This window comes from Abrus precatorius, unplaced genomic scaffold (genome assembly GCF_003935025.1).
Source record: "Abrus precatorius isolate BTA unplaced genomic scaffold, Abrus_2018 Scaffold9, whole genome shotgun sequence".
In the NCBI taxonomy this organism is placed as follows: domain Eukaryota; kingdom Viridiplantae; phylum Streptophyta; class Magnoliopsida; order Fabales; family Fabaceae; genus Abrus; species Abrus precatorius.
The window spans coordinates 7,146,769-7,161,696 of NW_020874439.1; the positions used below are offsets into that span (position 1 = coordinate 7,146,769).

The window sequence follows — 14,928 nt, forward strand, 5'->3', positions numbered from 1 at the left end:
AGGTGCACTGCTTTTTTTCTTTTTAATTATTTGGAAAATTAACACAATGGTGTTTAGCAAACTGATAGACATCACTTTAAAAAGTACTCAACTGATTTTTCTAAAAATAAAGAAGGAAACATACTTTTGCAATCTAAAAGGTAGATGACCTAAATGCTTTTGTTGAAGCCAAATTTGAGAAGAGTCATACTTTGAAGAATACTAGTTATAAAACTTGACTCTTCCTTTTTCAAAATTGTTTTAGACTTTAGATTTCACTAAAGGAAAGTAATGTAATCATCTCTATTCTTTAGCAACTCTAATCGTCCTCCCTAAAAAAGATCACGGAAACATATTGAGATGAAAAAAATGTTACTACATAAATTAGATTAGATCACAAGTGATAGGTGAGTTTATGAATGGAAATAAGATTATGGGGAGCTAAGGAACATGAAGAACACTTTTTTAATGAAAGAAAGGTAGTAAAATGAATATTACTAGAATAAGAATGGGAGTCTGTGAACTATTAGCAATTGTAATGTGATGTGCACCAAATAAAGTGGAATATGAAGTAAAAGAAGAAATGTTAGGAGTCATATGATAGAAGCATCAGAGTCAATTATCCAAATATCCTTAGGTACAAAACATGAGGTATTAAAAGAAGATAAACCAAAATTCTTACTAGTCATGGCAAGAGGGACACATGAGTCATCCATAGTGAGAAACACTTATATTTTAACAAAGAACTTATAAAAGTTGAAAAAAAAAAAACATCTAAATAGCTACAGTTTGAGCAACAATAGGTCAAAACTACCAGAGAAGGTCCCAACAAACAAAATGACATTTGCGGCAAGACAAATAATGGTTAAGAAGGAAGCACATGGCTTTCACATGCCAATGAGAGCTTATGTGGTGTGGTAGTAGTGCATAGAGACTTTGTTGGAGATGAATTTTTTTAGGTTTGGCCGATCTTGGTTGTGCGCTTCGGATGGTGTGGTTTATGGATTTGATTGGTGTCCAACATTACTAATAGTGGTGACAAAAGTTGTAATACTCTACTTTTTAAATTCTAAAAATAAATAATAATTTGTTGCAAACCAACGAAATAAATCGATTCTTTATTAAAACAAGTAGTATAAATACTTTGAAATTGAAACATTTTTGCTCGAATATATTCGCAATGAATTTTTAAAAAAAATAATCAAAATTTAACTGCACTTTTATGATAACAACTAAATTTAAATAATATTGAGTGTCCAATTATTAAGTTTAAGTTGTATTTAAAAGTATACTTTACAAACTGTTAACTCAAATACATATTTGATTTAGAATACATCATTATATGACCAAAATAAGCTAAATTTTTTTTCTTAGAGCAGTTCTGATCCATGCTAAAACGTTGAAAGTTTGATTCTAATTGTCATTTATGTTCCCTGAAATATTTTATAAGGATGAGCTCATTCCTTATCATTAAAACATAAACAACAGATATATTTTAATGCATAAGTAAATCTATTTACATCTTTATATGCAAGGATAAGTACATCATTCTCTATAATAATATCTATATCGAACTAAAATAAAACACCATATCACTAATTTATGAGTTAATCACATCATCACGTTCATACACACTAATAACATATTCAATTCACTTCATTATTAGTTCAATAATTTCTCATACTATGTGATCACATTTCATGGTTGTCTCTAACATTTCATGAGGTCTTACACAATAGGTGAATAGCTGCCGGTTAACCCATGCATATGGATACAAGTGTGTGGCCAAATGTTGCATTCGCATTTCATAAACGTGTAAACTCAAGAAAATGTTATCTATCACCCTACATTTCTCCTAAACGTCCATAATTGGCTCCGTATTCCATACTCCCAATGTATCGTTGTGGTTATTCATACTAATTCCTTTATCATTAATCCATATACCATTCACACATCAGTATGTTATAATACATGTGCTATAACCATATAATTTAATGTATTACGATACATATATTGTAAATACACCCGTCAATGTATCACAATACCTGTATTATAATCACATCAATTAATAGGCTACAATTCACATGTTATAAACACACATCTCAAAATTATGTAATCTCACCAAAGCTTAAGATTTCCAAATTCAATTCTATACAACATTTCAAAACAATGTGTATTACACATATATTCTTCATAGATAATATTATTTATTTTAACTCATTCTCAACATACTTCACTTCGCTGAACAAGATCAATAATTATACTAACATGTCATACACATATGTAATCAAGTTATTAGTCAAACAATTTGCCAAATGTCAGATACCTCTGGACTCAGCTCAATTCTGGTATTACAACCAATTATTAAGTACACATCAATCGAAAATCACCTAAGATCAGAGAAACATGCATCATTGAACTATCATAGCACCTAAACTTTATTCTAATATATATATATATATATATATATATATATATGTATCCATAACAAGACAGAACAACATCGAGGTTTCAAAAATATGAATATTTGCTACATCTTAATGATGGGATCGAACTCTCCTTACCTCAATATGAAGATCTAGAGGGAGTTTGATGAAGAGGATCATTTAAAACGAAAGTTCTCTCTAAACAACACAAGATAACCTTTAAAATAGAGCTTGAACAGATTCGAACAAAAAAATCTAAATTTAAACTCAAGAAAACTTACATAGAGTTGCTTAGATTAAGTGTCCAAGCTTGGATTCGGCTAATAATCAGAGTTTGGAGGAGATTTTTCGAAGAAAATGGAGTGGGAATTCAGAGAAAATGAAGAAACACAAAATGGGGATAAAGAGAAATGAAATACGTCACTCTAAAAATTTCTTGTATAACCCTCAGTTCGCACACTCTCGCTTGAGTGAGAGAGAAATTCTTGCTTAAGCGAGGAATAACTTGCTTAGGCAAGACACATCTCGCCTAGGTGAGCTGTGCAGATAATGGTTCCTTACACATTTTCTGATATTCTCGCTTGAGCGAGGAGGTGTCAAGAGAGTTCCAGATTTTCCTGCGACTCCTCGCTTGAGCGAGGTGATGATTAAGGTGACCTTATCTATTCTCGCATGAGCGAGGCTAATCTCGCTTGAGCGAGAATGCTCCAAAAAAGGATGGTCCTGACCATTCAATCTCACCTGAGCGAGGTATGTCTCGCTTAACCGAGATTCTCCTGCATCAGAACTCTACTAAACACTTAAAATCTTCCTTAATATTCTCCAACATTATCTACATCAATTAATAATCCATCACTAATCACTATCTAAAAATGGGAATGTTACAAAAGTGATAGCGATGGTCATAAAGGAAAAAAAATATCTAACCACAATGAATGTGTAGGTGAATGTTGTAATAAAGACGACTACTAGAAGTTGGATGCTGTGATAAAGGTGGAAAGATTTTGAGTGTGCGGAAGCCAAGACTCCAAGATTAGAGATGAATTGTATTCCGTCATTATACATTATTGTTTACATGTATGTATACGAGTTGAATCTTAATATTTACATAAGATAATATTCTAAATTATCTTCTAATAATGATAAAGATAATGATAAAGAATTACAAAGATAATAATAATAACTAACCATATTATTGAAATTCTAGGTTATCTTCTAATAATGATAGAGATAATGACAATATATAACTAATAATTAGGAGATAATTTCAATATATATGTATGGCTTATTTAACAAAATTTTACTTTAAACAAACTGTAGTATTCATATTTTGTACCGTTTATTTTATATTTTTCAAATATAACTTTTATTTATAAACTTTAAAAATATAAAATGATATTACACTAATTGAAAATAAAAGCTCAACACAATCATATAAAATATAAAAACAAAAATAAAACATATTAACCTAACCAAGTAATGGATATTATATTTTTGGATAAATTATAGAAATAATTACATATATTTAAAAAAGCAACAAATTCTAAGTTTAAAATAAATTAAATAAAAAAATATTTTTTAACAGGTATAAAATATTAGATAAAGTATTAAAAAATATGATATCTTGATTTTTCTTTAAAGTAATTAATCATTAATTTTATATTTAATCATAATTAATAAATTTTATATTAATTATTATGAGTTTATAGACTCTATAGCCTTCTATGTCGACCTTCTTAATCATTTTAAGGATGGCTAAGTCACTTCACATCTCATTCACAGGTTGGCCTCCTCTGATTTTATAGAATTTGGAGAAAAGTAAGATGTGAAGGAAGAGTTGAAAGAGCTTAAGAAGACAATTGAATCTATCAATGATGTGCTCCTTGATGCTGACCACAAACAAGAACAAGTTCGTGTGCGAAATTGGATAATGCACTTCAAAGAAGTACTTCATCGCGCAGATGACTTGTTGGATGACCTTGCCATCGATTTATGCGACACAAATTGGATGCAGGACATGAAAAACAAGTAAACAAGGCACTTTATTCCTTTTCATCTTCAAATCGAATTGATTTTCCCATTCAAATGACTGAAGAAATTAAAAAAACACGAGAAAGTTTTGATGCTGTAGTAGAAGACATGTATAAATTGAATTTATGCCCACGATCTATTGTGGTCAAGCAAACTGACAGTGGATGGAGAGAAACATGTTCTTTTGTGTTAGAGACAGATATCATTGGAAGAGATGACACCAAAAAGGAGATTATTAGTCTGTTGAGACATCCTCATGAAAACCAAAAAGTTTCCGTGGTTGCCATTGTTGGCCTTGGTGGTTTGGGGAAGACAGCTCTTGCACAATTGGTGTATAATGACTTGGAATTGAAGAATTCTTTTGAAAAGCGAATGTAGGTGTGCGTATCTGATAACTTTGACGTGAAAACTATTCTGAAAAAAATGTTACAGTCAGTTACTCGTTGCCAAATAGCAGACGGATCATCATTAGACTATTTGCAAGAAGAGCTTCGTGAAAATTTAAGTGGTAAGAAATATTTGTTGGTCCTGGATGACATTTGGAATGAGAGGCATGACAAATGGGATGAGTTGAGAAAGTACTTGATGTGTGGCGCTCAAGATAGCAAGATTTTAGTGACAACTCGAAGTGAAAATGTAGCAAATGCAATGACTGTTAGCACTTCCTATCCTTTGAAAGGTTTGACTGATGAAGCATCTTGGAGGTTATTGAAGAACATTGCATTTGAGGATGATTCCAAAATGAATCAAAACCTAGAATCAATAGGGAAAGAAATAGCCAAAAAATGTAAAGGGGTTCCATTGGCAGTTAGAGCGCTGGGAGGCCTGTTACGAGGACAAAATGAACAAAGTGAATGGGAGAAGGTTTTACGTGGCGACTTTTGGAAATTATGTGAAGAGCAAATTAGTATCATGCCAATTCTAAAACTTGAACCCGGAAATGAGACAATGTTTTGCTTACTGCTCTTTATATCCCAAAGATTCTAGAATTTTAAAGAATGAGTTGATTCAGTTATGGATGGCACAGGGTTACCTTATATGTTCAACTAAAGAGCAGCACGTGGAAGAGATTGGTAACCAATTTGTAAAGATTTTTTTGATGAACTCAATTTTTCAAGATGCAAAGAATGATGAATATGGTGTGATCATTAGTTTCAAAATGCACGATTTAATGCATGATCTTTCAATACTTGTTGCTGGCAATGATTGCTGTTACTTGGACAGTACAGCGGAAAAAGTTGAAAGCAGTCCAGTACACGTATCACTGGAATCTTGTGAGGCCATTCATTTGTTGAAATCATTAGATCCGAGCAGGCTGCGAACTTTGATTTTGCCAAATGTCTTTCAAGAGGAAGAATATTTGTCGGTTATTACGAACTTCAAATACTTACGTGTCTTGAAGATGCAGCAATTTTGCGCTTTTGATCTCTCGGATTCCATTGAAAATCTGAAGCATTTAAGATACCTTGCTTTAGGACAAGAAACAAGTGTTTCCAAATCTATGAGCAATCTTATTTTCCTGCAAACATTAAAATTAAAGAATTACGATGAAAAATCATTTTTTGAAGTGGTCACAAAATTAGTCAATCTGAGATGGCTTGACTATGGCTCCTTGAGTGAGATGGCATTTGGATGGGGAAAATTTGTTAGATTTTAATCAATTATGTAATTTCTCACAATAATATATAGTTCTTACACAATGAAGGGTTTAGAGAATATTCCTCTTTGATGTTCTCTCTCTGAAGTTGTTGAGTCCTTGTTATTTTTCTAAACTCTTTCTTTCTCTTTTAACTCCTCTTTGATAGTTGAGAGAAAGTTTCTTTTTGCAATGACCATGAAATTGTGAAAGAAATAGTATGAATAATAGAGAATATCATAACCTGTGTTTGGTAACAGCTCTTTTATCTGAAAGGAGAGGAGAGAGTTTCCTTATAATTGTATTTACAATCATACTCTGAATGACTCTATATTTTATATTTAACCATCATCACATTAAATCATTAATTAGAGTCATGCTATAAATTACATAGACCTTCATAATAAGAATATTAAAATAATCTAACAATCTCCTACTTAGCTTATGTGACGACTTAAGGGTTCAATGAACTGTAAGTGCGCATATCATTGACAATATCATCTTTCATTTATTTGAATTGATCGGATCATGGCAGTCACAAGTCATTCAACGACATGATTCCTTTCAAGTATCACAAAATCAGCTCAAATCAAAATAGCTTTAATTAGTCATACTACATACTGCAACTCAAATGTGTTTTTAACACTCAATTTGTTATCAAACTTCAACCATACATGTTTATTAACACAATTTAAACAACGAATAAACAAGTAAAAACAATATTTTTATTGAATTTCTAAAAATTATCTACAATAATATGAGCAAACCAATCTATACACATATACGTGAATTACACAATCATACTAACAAGAACTTGTATATAATGTCCATTCTTCCAACATAGGTAGAAAACGTTTTAGGGGGCATTAGTAGATTTGCTATCATCATAACAGTACCAATATGCTCATTAGACATTTTCTATTTCCGCTCTTCTTTTTTCACTTATAAGTTTTTAAGTCTATATATTTTTCTCTCCTTGAATACTTATCATTCTTATAGAAGAAGACCGTTGCAGAATTATCCCAGTACATTCTTAGCGACCTTTCTATACTATCAACAATATTAAGCCCTAAGACAAAGTTCCACAGCTACAAAATATGAACAGTAGCCTCAAAGCATGCCACGAATTCCGCTTTCATGGTAGACGTAGTAATAATGGACTCCTTTCTTCTCTTCCATGAAATTGCACCTCCAGCCAATAAGAAGTTGTAGTCAAAGGTCGATTTCCTTCAGTCTATACATCCGATATAGTTTGAATTCGAGTAGCCAACTACTTTCAAGTGACTAGATCTTCTATAAGTAAGCTTGTACTCTTTGGTGCCTTGTAAATACCTAAGGACTTTCTTTGCAGCCTTCTAGTGGTTCATTCTGGGATTACATTTATCACACCCCAAAATTTCCTTACTTCTAAGTTAATTACTAATTGTGTCAATATAAATAAATTAGAATTAGATCATATATATATATAGTTAGGAATTAAAACATACTTAGTCGAATTTACTCGAAAAATAAACGAATTAAGAAAAAACCAGGTAACGAATTATAGTGTAATCCAATTTTAATAAGAATAATTACCTAAAAATTTTGTTTTTATAATTTTATACCATCTTAATTATGTATTACAAAATTTATAATCAATTGAGAGAGAATAAAAATAGAAAATTAAAAATAAGTTACAACATTGGCCAAAAAGCCCAAAATACCCCTAGAATAAGCCTAGAATGAACCCAAGTTGGATAAGGAAATGACAATGAAATATTCTGAAATTTTTATGGCAAATTATTGGGCCAAATGAGGTTGTATTCGTTCAAGAACCAGATCCAAACCTCAAATAGAAAATTCAAACCAATTTTTGCAAATTTAGCACTCAAAGTGGTGTGAAAAGGAAATGGGCCAAAACTTCCAATTTTGTAATCCTATCTTACCCAACCCAATTGGCACGGTTTTGACACGAAAAATAGACTAAATTTATCAATAATTGGGCAAAGTATCAGCTGAAGTGAAGGAAGCCAATAAGAAATAAGACTTGGTTTACTAAAATTGCTTGATGATAACATAGGGTCAATGGTTCAATCCCTAACCAAGGAGCCTAACCAAATGCCAACCAAACTCAACCAAAAATAGTTTTATATGAGGGGGAAAATCTGAAATTAGAAACCAAGAACTAAAGACAAACTAAAAAGGAAAACTTAGGCCAACTAGATGACATCACAAGGGTCCAAAATATCCACTTTGAGCATGATTATTGGAGACCACTTTTCACTACAATAAAATCCGAATTTGAGGAAGGCTCCAACAGCAAAGTTACTCCACTTTAACCCCTCTAAATTGTTATGAACTCTCTGTTCCATAAAAACTAAGAAAAAAATTAAAAAGCATTCCCCAAATACAAGGCCTAAATTCATGTGTAAATGGAGCAAATTTGAAGACTTAGTCAAAATTCCTGAATCCAACCAAACCAAACTCTTCCACACACCTGATCACATCCAACACATGCCAAAAATAAACCCCACCACTCATCCATGTCACTCTCCAAGCCAACAAAGTAGGAAAAACTCCAAAAACACCAAATAACCCCACCACCAAATAAGCAAAAGAACTTCAACATTTGAGGACCTTTTTGGACAAACTCAAAGCTGACTTGGAAGGGCAGTAAAGAGGCTGAAACCAGACCAAGAAAAAGAAGAGGAAGAGGAGATTAACACACCCCTTGTAACCTCACCTAAAAAGGCAAAGACAACATCAAGTAAAGGAGGGGAATATAGTTCATAAATTAGGGAAATACTTTTGCTAATAAATTTTGAGTCAAGGGGAACCCTTAACCCTTTATATTGAATGAAAATTTTGTGGGTCTAATTGATATATGAAAACAAAATTTACTTGCACAAGAAAATCATTAAAAACAACGAAAACAGAAAATTCTGCAGAAAAATCTTAACCAACTGTAAGTGGGTATTTTGAGGGAACTTTATTGATGACTTTGCTTGTTATGTGTTATTATTATGATATTATGCTGATTATATGTTAATCCATGCCTTAAAATTGATAAAGGATTTTGTTAAAGTTTTATGTAAATAATCAGGAGTTTTCTATCAGAAATCTCTATAAATATTCTTTTAATGCATGATCTGAGTTCTAAATTTTTGGTTGAGTTTTATATGGCATAAATACTATAAACTTAGTAAAAATTTCATGATTAGGCTTTGGTAGAACATAAAAAGGAATTTTCATAAATTTTTAAGAAGATTTACAGTTTTGAGATAGTTATAACTGCTTTTGTGTTGATTTTTTTTTTTAATTTTTAAAAAATCACAAAAATTTCCTAAGATATTAGCTTCTATTATTATAATATTATTGATATTTTGGATGTATCTTGACTTCAAATAATATTCTAAATTTATTTTTAAAGATTTTGAATGAAAGGGTAAAAGGAAAATGATTTAAAAATAAAAAAAATACTAGGAAAAAAACTCTGGACTTTTGGAAAATTCTTGAAACCTCTAAAGTATATGAATCATATGAATTTGACCAAGATATGGAATTAAGTTTGAAGAATTGAATCTTTAAATGAGAAAATACTATGATTGGACCATAAATACACTTCAAAAAGTGTAAAATAATTAATCATGAGTAGTAGGACCAAAGGAATGTTTTTGACCATATTGAGACCTGGAAAATGACTTAGAGGCAAGGGAAAAACGTGCTGGACAACCTGATTTCTTCAAGTTTTGGAAAAAGGACCTAATTGCAATTAACATAAAGTAAAAGGACTAAACTACAAATAATGTAACATATGATAAAACCTTTGCAAAAATTTTTGTTTTTATTTTATTCATGTATATAGTTAAATTTTGAAACTTTTCCCACTGGTTTTACTTTATTTGGATTTAAATTGAATTAGTTATGATTTTTCAAAGTTCTACTACATGAAAACAATATTATAGGATCAGTATGTCTTGATTCAATTTTGTTTTGATATCTGTTTCTGGCATTATTTTATATTTATTTTTTATGAAAATATACTTATTATTGGAACGTTTCTCAGTGGTTTTACTTGATTTGGATTTGAAACAAAATAGATATGAATTTCAGAATATTATGATGTGTGTAAATAATTCCTGAGAACAACTCACTTTAAGTTCCTTTCTTCCTAAAATTCATGCATGTTGTGATTTTATTTATATTTTTGTATAAAACTATACTTCATCAGGAAACCATAATCACTTAGTTTACTTAAATTAGAGTTAAAACAAAATACTGATGATTTTCTAAAGTTGCTGTTATATGAAATTAATTGTTTGTGCATATTGCTGAGAAACTTCATTTTGTTTTTAAGGATATATACGGTGTTATTTTATTCATATTTTTGCATGAAAATAGATACTATAGGAAAAATATCCTCACTAGTTTGATTAATTTTTTACTTAAAATAAAATATTTATGATTTTTATATTTAACTGATTTTGAGAAGTGAGTTAATGTGAGCAACTGAGAATAATTAGGACTAGTTTTGAGATATGAAAGTGATGAATTTTTACTTGTATTTTTCTGTGAAACTATATAAACAAAGTGAAAGGATGCCACTAATTTCATGAATTTTGGTGGTGAAATGAATAACTTATGATGTTTTTAATATCCAGTTGTAGAATTATGCTAACCTGTGACATGTACTGATAAATTAAAGTACGAATTAATGTATGTAAACATTTTGAATTTGAAAGTATTTTTACTTCAAATTAGACATAATATTAAGAATAATATCACTGATCTCATGTGTTTTGGAATAGAATTGAATTTATTACAAATTTTACAATTTACTAGATTCTAAAAGCGGCATCATGTGAGTAGTAGAAAAAAACTAAGTTAAGTGTTACATTTTGTCTAAAAATTATTTACTTGCATATTTTTGTTGGAAAGTAGACACTTAAAGAAAGAAAACCTAGGTGATTTCATAATTTTTATATTTGTATTGAATTAGTTATGAATTTTACAAATTGATGCATGAAATCTGGAAAAATCCGAAAATAGCCATGCCCATAAATGATTGATTATCTTGCTTTAAGGGATGAATGATTATGATAGGTGTGTATCCAATGAATAAACTAATGGCTAGAATTCATTTTGTGATCATGAAACAATTCATAGGAACAGTGGTTGAAAACGCCAGGTACAGGCAAGGGACAAATAGTGTTGGTTTTACCATAGGGAATAGTAAGGTACCCAAGTCCTAACAAGAGACCAAACATAGCTAATTTGTGTCGCAGGCAGTGGGAAATATGCTAAACTATCCTGGCAGACACTAGAACATACTAAGATTGGTTAGAGTGTGAGCCGCTATGAGTGAGCATAATAGAATTTGAGCAGGGTTGCTCGGTTCCCTATTTGAAATGTTGTACCTATGGCACTATTTGGATTGCTGGCACAAAAATCCTAATCTTCAACCCAGAAAATTAAATGGATAATTAATTACTCCACAGAGGAAAGAAATAATACAAATAAAATACTATGAGATATTTACTTATAAGTTATGTAATGGTTATCTTTATTAAGCAATTAGTATTGCCTTATGAAATAATTTATGAATGATCTACTCACCCTTTCTTTGTTTGTGTCTATTAACTATGTTATGGATGCAGAATGGGTGCTGGGAGTATCTCCATTCTTGAGCAGAACATGACTTTTAGTATGGGATCAGGAACATTGAGCCATAATAATGCTAATCAAACTATTATCTTTATGGGTTGTGTGATACTAACTATTACTACCATTAACAACCCCCATATTGCTCTCATAATTATGCAGAGTCTTGTTAGAGTTGAGATTCCCTACTTTATGTATTATGCAGCGGCTTACATGGGCCTTCATGCTAATCTTCCTCCATATGGATTAGATGACTAGAAGAGAGTGATATGCTCGAAAAGAAACAAAAATAGTATAAGATGGGGTATATGTAAATTATGAGTGCTTAGGATCTTTTCGCCTGACCTTCATTTTTCTTTAGTTTGTAAAATACTTGAATAACCTAGGAAAGGTAGGAGGTCTGTATTATATTATCTACTATTGAATAACAACTCTATATATATGTAGATGTGCATTATGTGTGGAATATATGCCTTCATTTATGTTTACTGAAAAGGTTAAATTTATTAGATTTCTAAGTTGAACATAGTAACATAATAATTAAGATGAAACTATTAATAATTGATTGGTGAAAACACTAAGGAACAAGGATGAAAGAGTGTTTCTACCTTGCTTAGATGTTCAAAGAGTAAGGGTGAGTGGTGGGGAAGAAGAGAGAAACTGTGAGAAAGGATGAGAGAAAGCTTTATGGGAGGGAGAGAGAATGAATTTAGTTTTGCTAACCTTTCAACACATGGTTGCACATGTGTTATGCATGCAAGGGCAGATCTTGTCACCTTTCAACACATGGCGCACATGTGTCATGCATGCAAGGGCTTCTTCCTGCTTTGACACGTGGCTGACGCATGGCGTCACGCATGTAAGCTCTTCTCCTTCTTCGACACGTGGCTGACACATGGCGTCACACATGCAAGGGCTTCTTCCTTCTTCTACAAGTGGTTGACACATGGCATCACACATGTAAGGGCTTCTCCTTCTTCGACACATGGCTGCCACATGGTGTCATGCATGCAAGGTCTTGCCACCTTTCGTCACCTATCATATGGTTTTAGCACCTATATTATAGTTTCGCCACCTATCTCATGCATGCATGATATTTTGAGGGCAGTCAGGTCATTTCACGATTCATTCTATCAATTAAAATTCTGAAAAACCTTGTTGAAGCAAAATCTACCTTGTTGAGGTTTGAACTTAGAGACTTCTAACTTCAGACTAAGGACTAACCCTTCTACTACTGCACCACCTTTACTAGTGCATATAGCAATTGCAACTCAAATATAATTATGGAATTTTCAAATAATTCCACACATTGAGATCTATCTCTTAAAAAATCAAACACGACGAATTATTGGAACAAAATAAAATAAATATTTTCTATCTCAATATTTTTTTAACCAAAATCATAAAATTTTGCAAAATACATTGAATTATCTTGGAGAAAAAAAGGAAATCACATTACACACGTGAACATGGAAGGAAACAAAAATGAGGATGTTGTGAGTTTCCTTATTTACCAGTCTTACCTTGTACTTTTGTGTGGTGCCATCGAGATTAAACTTTATTTTGTAGACCCATTTTACCCCAATGATATCTTTATCTATAGGACAATCTACTAGCTCCCATGTGTTATTTTTCTCAATCATTTTTATCTCTTCTTCCATTGCTTTGACCCATGCTTCTTGTTTTGATGCTGCTTCAAAGCTCTCAGGTTCAGTTATGGCCAGGTTACAAGTTTTGTATATATCCACCAAAGATCTAACTCGTCTTGGAGTACACTTTGGTAAGAAAATTTGTTATTGTAGGGGTAAAAAACTCTCACCTATGACTTCTTCAATCTCTTGAGATTGTTGCATTGGTATGGAAATATCTTTCTGAACCTTTTCATCTTTCAAATTCCAAGCAGCATTTTCATTAACTTCAATTTCTTAACTAATAGTGAGTTTTTTGGTTTACAAGTTGTAGACTCGATATCCTTTTGATTATGTGCTATACCCTAAGAAGATACCTCGTACAATTTTGTCTTCTAGTTTGTGTCTCTTCTCTTCTAGAATGTGTATGTAGCAAATCGATCCAAAAACCCTAAGCTTCAATTGCTGATGGTTTTTGCCCATTCCAAACGTCAATTGGAGGTTTTATCTTGATTGTTTCTAGAGAAATTTCTAGAATTCTCTTTGTTTCTTGAAATTTCTCCATTATTCTTTCTTCCTTCATTCCTTTTATTTTGAGACTGTAATTTAAGTTTTGATTGAAAGGCATTTTCAATTGAGTTCTAATTATGCCTTTTCAATCGTTGCTCCTAAGTTTCAAGGTACCCTACCAACTCTATCACTGATAGGGTAGATAGATCCTCGTTTGCTTAATAGTGGTCACAATTGGATCATATTTATGGGGAACTGTGATTAATAATTTTTTGACAATATTTTTGTCAAGAATATGTTCCTCATAAGCTCTCATTTGGTTAACTATTTCTTTTATTTTGAAATAGTAATCCTTGACAGCCTCAAACTCTTTTATTTTTAATAATTCAAACTCTCGATGTAGAGTTTGGAGTTTTACAGCATGTACCTTTTCACTTCCTTCAAACTCCTCAAGTAGCGTACTTCATTCTTCTTTAGTTGTTGTATCACTTGTTATTCTTGAAAAAATTGCGTTAGTCACAACTTGTTGTAGAGTAAACAAGACCTTTGAATCCTTTTATTTATTTTTCTTTAGTTGTTTTCTTTGAGCTGCAATAAGGGATGATATGTTTGTTGGAGTTGTGAATCCTTGTTCCACAACATCTCACAAATCTTGGAAGGTAAAATATGTCTTCATTTTTGTGCTCCAAAAATCATAATTTTCACCAGTGAAAATAGGGATGGGAAGAGATGATGGTTGAATAGTACTAGCCATGGCTTAGAAAAATTTTAAAAGTGGTTTATTTAATTTGAGAATAGTATGGTAATATTTCTACGCCTAATAAATAAACGAACGTAGCTCTGATGTCACTGATAATTTTTACTATAGGTAAAATGATAGTTGAAGAAGTTTGAGTAAAACATTTAAGAGATTAAGACATTTAGTATAGGTAACACAAATCCCATTGTTTACCCCTAGTGATCTTAAAGGTGTTATACCTTTTTTCTATCAAGAACAATTTTTTTTTCTATTTAATTTCTTCATGTTTTAGTGTAAATGTAGTGTAACTCAACAATTATTGCGCCTTGCTAATAAAAT

At 31.5% G+C, this 14,928-nt stretch overlaps 1 protein-coding gene across 1 annotated transcript; it reads left to right on the forward strand.

Annotated features, from left to right (window-relative positions):
• The first annotated feature begins 4,397 nt into the window (after positions 1-4,397).
• Positions 4,398-6,093, forward strand: LOC113850706 (putative disease resistance protein RGA3). The gene is made up of 3 exons (XM_027481265.1): positions 4,398-4,766; positions 4,869-5,300; positions 5,464-6,093. The coding sequence occupies exons 1-3, from the start codon at positions 4,398-4,400 to the stop codon at positions 6,091-6,093; spliced, it is 1,431 nt and encodes a 476-aa protein (XP_027337066.1).
• Positions 6,094-14,928: the final 8,835 nt, after the last annotated feature.

Excerpts from the sequence above, each read along its gene's own strand:
- LOC113850706 (XM_027481265.1), top strand. The coding sequence starts at position 4,398 with ATGCGACACAAATTGGATGCAGGACATGAAAAACAAGTAAACAAGGCA. Across the intron at positions 4,767-4,868 it reads AGACAGCTCTTGCACAATTG|TCAGTTACTCGTTGCCAAAT; the intron begins GTGTATAATGAC and ends AAAATGTTACAG. Across the intron at positions 5,301-5,463 it reads AACAAAGTGAATGGGAGAAG|GGTTACCTTATATGTTCAAC; the intron begins GTTTTACGTGGC and ends TGGATGGCACAG.